The 6,067-nt window shown below is 43.9% G+C and overlaps 1 protein-coding gene across 2 annotated transcripts in view; it reads right to left on the bottom strand.

Moving 5' to 3' along the window:
• WDR19 (WD repeat domain 19) overlaps positions 1-6,067 on the bottom strand; it is a 110,234-nt gene that overhangs the window by 84,075 nt on the left and 20,092 nt on the right. The window contains exon 5 of one of the 2 annotated variants that reach the window (XM_008055367.1): positions 1,077-1,192. The exons of the other annotated variant lie outside the window; for it this stretch is intronic. Within the exon in view, the coding sequence (XP_008053558.1) occupies positions 1,077-1,192 (116 nt within the window). The remainder of the gene's footprint in view (positions 1-1,076; positions 1,193-6,067) is intronic. 2 annotated transcript variants of the gene reach the window in all.

Raw genomic sequence — 6,067 nt, 5'->3', positions numbered from 1 at the left:
AGGCTGAGGTGAGTGGATTGCCTGAGCCCGCGGGTTCGAGACCCGCCTGGGCAACTTGGCGAGACCTCATCTCTACAATAAATGAAAAAAATTAGCCGGGTGTGGTAGCGCGCGCCTGTAGTTCCAGCTACTCGGAAGGCTGAGGCGGAAGGATCGCCGGAGCCCAGCAGGTGAGGCTGCGGTGGCCGGGAGCGGCCACTGCACTCCAGTCTGGGTGACAGAGTGAGACTCTAACTCACAAAACAAAACAAAACAAAAAACTAATGTTAACATTCGAACGACACAAAATGTAAAAATAATTTGAAATGATTAAGTGTACTTAATGGAGGGCATATTCTCAGGTATTCTGTGAATGCTACTATCTCCACAATTTAATTCCTTTACTGGCAGTAATGGTCGCCTGCATGTAATTAAGCCCACTGGGTTCTACCATTCATCAGCATGAGTATTACAATAATTGAAAAGAATCAATATGTTCTTCTTAGGTATTCAGGGGGCAAATGCCAAGTGACCAGAAGCTGAAAGAATCAAAGAGCTAAAACAAGAAGGTCACACAAGGAACAAACAGAAACTCCCTCTGGCTGCATACTGGGGGCACACAGAACTCAATAGTCCATACCTAGATTCAACTAGTGTTTGGAGAGAGTAAGGGTCAGAATTAGAAATGTGGACATACTCTATCCAAGCAGTCACCAAATGTCTTAATCCACCTACTAAGTAGACTAAGATTACACACATTATAACATAACTAAATTAACTAAAATTAATAACTAATTAAATTAATGAAAATTAATAAGCACATGAGCTGTTCCATGTGCAAAATATCTGGACAAGAAAGGGACAAATGGAAGCCATGCTACTAATGTCTTGATGCCCAAAAGCATAGGTTAACCTTTACTCAATCCATTCTATGTACCCTGGGAAATTCATAGTAAGCAGTGAAGGATCTTCTTGTTATGCTGTCTTCTAGGTGGGAGCTTAATAATACAATAATACATTTAACAACCTGAGGCAGCAGAATCTATATTTATGTAAAGCATCTCAAATATTCAGCAGTGTTTTCAGCTATCACCTACCAAGGACAGGAATCTTTCGAGATGTCTGACGATTATAAATAAGCAAATTTCCTTTAACAGTTCCAACAGCCAGGAAATTTCCAACTTTTGACCAAAGAAGGAAAGACATTTGATCCCTGTAATATTAAGATATAAATTACTAAACCATTCACCATCATAATGTCTAAATAGTCCTTTAAAAATGTACTTCATGAAAAAATTTAACATCTACTTAGAAACTGAAGAATAAAATTACAACTTAATGCTTTAAGACAAAGTCTAAGTGCTAAAGACATTTTGGAGACGCTATAAAGATGATCTTATGGTCAGTTGGACCCAAAATACAAATGTTAATTGAAAGGAGGTGCCTATAGAAACCTAGAACAAACTTAGTTTAGTGTAGTTTCTTTGCCTCAGCATAGCCATTTTTGCTTAGACTTTACCCATGACACACTTTGAATCTAGCACAGGTTAGACATAGATGAGATAAATTTCCAATAGGCAGATTTTAGGAAGCCTTCAGACATTCTACTGGAGGCCAAATGGCAGCCTACCCACCCCCTCGGCAAATCTCCATCAGATGCAAGACCAGGATAGCCCAACCTTTCAATTCATGATTTACCATAATATTCTCTAGTAACGTTCAGGTTCCTTGTCAAGGCAAAAGGGCAAAGATCACCCCTTGGTTGGCCAAAGCCATAGAAATGATAATAAGACCACCTTTTGGTCAAAGAGTTTGTGGATTGCAAATGTCCAACAAGTCTCTTGCAGGTAAACACCCTCCCCTTGACTCCTCCCATCTAGCCCACCACCTGATGGCCAGAGATGATAATGTCCAGGTGACCTCAAGATCTAAGACTCATGTGATTACAATCAACATCAAACACCTACAGACCTGGACACTTCTTTGGGCCAAAACCCCCCTACCCAAAGGCCCTTAAATATACCCATCTCGCATCTCTTAGAGGCCACACCCTCCTCCTGACCTGCCTGCAGAAAAGGCACAAGGATTACTAATCCAACATAGGATGAATAACAAAATAATCTAGGGTTTACCCTTTAGCATATCAATCATTGTAAAGGTATATCAGACCTATTATAAAAACAAAAGAAACCAGTTTCTCTTGCCAGTGTTTACCTGTTTTAAATTCTCTTGTTCATTATCATTTCCTACAATTTAAGCTACAACCTAACTACATGTCTGTATTTTCAATTTTTTTCTTCAGACTTTGTCAAAATAGCTGTAATTCCTTGTTAAAGTTATTATTAACAAAACCCCTTATAATTGTATATACATTCTTATCACAACCCAAAGAAGCTTGAAGATAAGCTGTGGGAACAGACACATATGGACTCTGAAATTCACAGGTGCAACAGTGGAAACTGCCTGGACTCATGCAGTAGGTATCAAGCCCACTGGGGCAACTATAAATACATTTTACCAGACATCAAAGCCTCGACATGTTATAAATGACTATATGGCCTTTATTACAGTAGTATTAATTCTAATAGTGTATGCTTGTACACAGTGCTTTGTATACAAATACTAAAGATACTTAACTCCATGGGCTGCTGTCCTCTCATCACCTCCTCTTGCTCTAGACATAGGGACAGCTCTATGACCCATGTTCAGCAGGAAGTAGCTACAGAAGCTTTGACCTTTGTCCCTGTTCCCAGGTGCAAATAAGAATATTTTTCAAAATAGGAAGAGGTAGGAATGAAAGGATATACCTATAGAAACCTAGAACAACATTAGTTTAGTGTAGTCTCTTTGCCTTGGCATAGCCATTTTTGCTTAGATTTTACCCGTGACACACTTTGAATCTAGCACAGGTTAGACATAGATGAGATAAATTTCTAATAGGCAGGTTATAGGAAGCCCTCAGACATTCTACTGCAGGCCAAGCAGCAGCCTACCCACTCCCTCGGCAAATCTCCATCAGTTGCAAGACCAGGACAGCCCAACCTTTCAACTGATGATTTAGCATAATATTCTCTAATAAACTTTCAAATTCCTTGTCAAGGCAAAAGGGCAAAGATCACCCCTTGGCTGGCCAAAGCCATAGAAATGATAATAAGACCACCTTTTGGTCAAGGAGTTTGTGGATTGCAAATGTCCAACAAGTCTCTTGCAGGAAAACACCCTCCCCTTGTCTCCTCCCATCTAGCCCACCACCTGAGGGCTGGAGATGATAATGTCCAGGTGACCTCAAGATCTAAGACTCATGTGACTACAATCAACATCAAAGACCTACATCCCTGGATGCTCCTTTGGGTCAAAATCCCCCTACCTAAAGGCCCTTAAATATACCCATTTATGACCCTTAGCGGTCACACTTGCCTCTGAGTGTTGGCCCCCTTTCTGATCTGTGAAAGGTGAATAATAAACTTTACTTCTACTTTCTTACTTGGTTGCAATCTTGCATTATTTCTGCAGCACTGGCTCCGGCCCACCTTGCCTAGGCTGACCAGTTCATTTATGAATTCAGACTTGAATTCAGTTATGATGGAACTTCAACTCTCATGACTCATGATGAGATATTATTAATGATAGTTTTAACTCTAAATGTGGTAAAAATGTTAATGGATGATGAAATCTCATGCTTTAAAAAAAGTAGTATCCAGGGCAACCCCTTCAGGTCTCCTCCAACTGTGGGAGCTTTTCTGTGCTCTCAATAAAGCTTGCTTCCTGCCCCCTCCAAAAGTAGCATCCAATAACATGATACATTAAATTGGAAAAATCATTGGGAACGCATAACTTTAAAAAGGATATATCTTTTTCAGTTCTGTCACTACTAAGAATAGCTCAGAAAAAGGTTTAGGTAAGCACTTTTGCCCACCACTAGTTTTTATATGCATTCTAGAACTCCCAGGCTGACTTTTTATATGATTCCCTACTAAAGGAAATCAAGACCCCTTGGAGAGTAGCTCTACAGATTAAGGAAAGAAGCACAACAGCTCTAGGAAAGTGGGTTCAAAATTCAAAACCAGAACCAGTGGCAACATCTGGGAACTTGTTAGACATGCCGGCTCTCAGATTCCACCCCAACCCTACTGAATGGAAAACTCTGGGGTGGTACAGGCTGCTCGTGTGTTAATAAGTGAAGGGTGCAGGAAACAGCCAGAGGGGTGGCTCCCAAAATGGCACCAAACGTGGTAAAGTCCACTAGACAACAAAGGCCCTAGGTTCCGGCTTCTTCACACACGATTCCCCTCGCGCTCAAAGTTCAAATCTCCAAGCCTCCAATCATTTCTCATGACGTAACTAGCTTTGTTACACGTCCAATAGGACTATAACACGGCATCTGCCCACCCTGCTCCTCCAATAGAAACCTAGCACAGCCCCTTCCGGCCCCTGTCAGGCTAATAAATACAACCCTCTCCCTGCAACTCTCTCTCTTGCTTTTTCTCGGTTATAGACCCTCTCTGTAACAGCCCCTTTAATAAATCTCTTGGTCCTGGCTGGGTGTGGAGTTGTTCCTGGCGCCGAAATCCTTTCACTGGTGCCGTGACTCAGATCGGGTGCTCTCCTGCCCTTGTGTGGGTCTGTCCCCGTAGGCGGGATCCCTGACCCGGTGCCGGTGGCCACTCCAGCCCGCCCGGACCTTCCCCACTGTTTTGAATGCGTGAGCTGCATCCACCAATGATCATTGGCTAGGTGAGTTCCCCAGACATGGAAGCCTAAAACTTGCCCAGGATCACCGGGGGGAACTGACCGTTGATTGTCTGGCAGCCCCTCCAGCCCCAGGCCATGGGGAATGCACTCCGCCTCGGTCTTCACGGCCACAGCAGACCCTAAAGGCTTCTTCTTCTCTTTTATCTCTCTCAAACCTTAAAAACTCCTACGGCTGTCGGGCTGCAGTGAGCCCTAGGGGTCCCATGTCTGCTAACCCACAGTGGTTTCCGTAAGATTCTCTTTCTCTCCCTCTCTCTCTTTCTCCCCCGCTAAGGACTCCCACAGCTGTCGGGCTGCAGCGGACCCCAGGGGTCCCACGTCTGCTGGCCCACAGCGGATTCTGGAGGGCTCCCACATCTGTCAGGCAGTAGCGGACCTCGGAGGTTCCCACATCTATTGCCCCACAGAAAACCCTGTTCGACCAGCAGGAATCTTGAACACCCTCTCACCCGTCGCTCAGTCAAGTGCTTTCTGTCTGTTCCAAAATTCCTTGCGTAAGGTGCCTTGACCCCTCAGTTCTCCAGGAGAACCCTGGTTGTGCCAAACCCCTGTGATGACAGGCTTTGCCACAGCCACACTTCTTGGGCAGTTGACTCTTCGGGGGATGCCCCATTTAGTCCACCTGTCCCACCATGGGAGGCTCGTCATCCCTGCTGGCCGATTCCCCCCTTAAATGCCTCTTAAATAATCTCAACACACTTTCACTCACCCCTGATATCAAACCCAAATGCCTAATTCGCCTCTGCACACAGGACTGGCCTACATATCCCTTAGACAACCAAAATCAGTGGCCCCCTCAGGGGTCCCTAAATTGCAATATTATACGGGACCTATATAATTTCTGTGAGCATTCAAAACAGGGGGTAGAGATTCCCTAAGTTCAGTCTTTCTCTCTCCTCCGCGACCACCCCTGTCTTTGCCTTAGTTGTAATCCTTCGAACCTTCACCCCAGGCTCATGCTAACATCCGCTGTCTCCCCTACGACTTCTCTTCCTCCTATTGTTCCACACGAGCCTGTACTTCCTCCTACAACTCCCCCAGCTCACCACCCTAGTTTCGGCAGTAGCTGACCCAATAATCCTCCTCCTACTGGCTGTAACACTAGACCATGCATCATCAAATATCTCCTTACTTACATAAAAACCACTGTTTCAAACTTTTCAAATCAAAGCCTTAACCTCCTGTTACTAAATAACTACCAACCTGTTCCAGTAGAAAATACGAAGCCATAACAACCAAACTTGTCTAATTTTTCCCCTTTAGAAATGCTTTCTTACAGGTTCTCTATTTACCTCCACAGTCTGCTCCAAGACAGCTGGTTACTACTGTCCTTGTG

The sequence above is a fragment of the Carlito syrichta genome, unplaced genomic scaffold, assembly GCF_000164805.1.
Source record: "Carlito syrichta isolate Samal-C Ts95f unplaced genomic scaffold, Tarsius_syrichta-2.0.1 Scaffold301835, whole genome shotgun sequence".
Classification (NCBI taxonomy): domain Eukaryota; kingdom Metazoa; phylum Chordata; class Mammalia; order Primates; family Tarsiidae; genus Carlito; species Carlito syrichta.
This window is presented reverse-complemented; position numbering and strand designations above follow the sequence as displayed.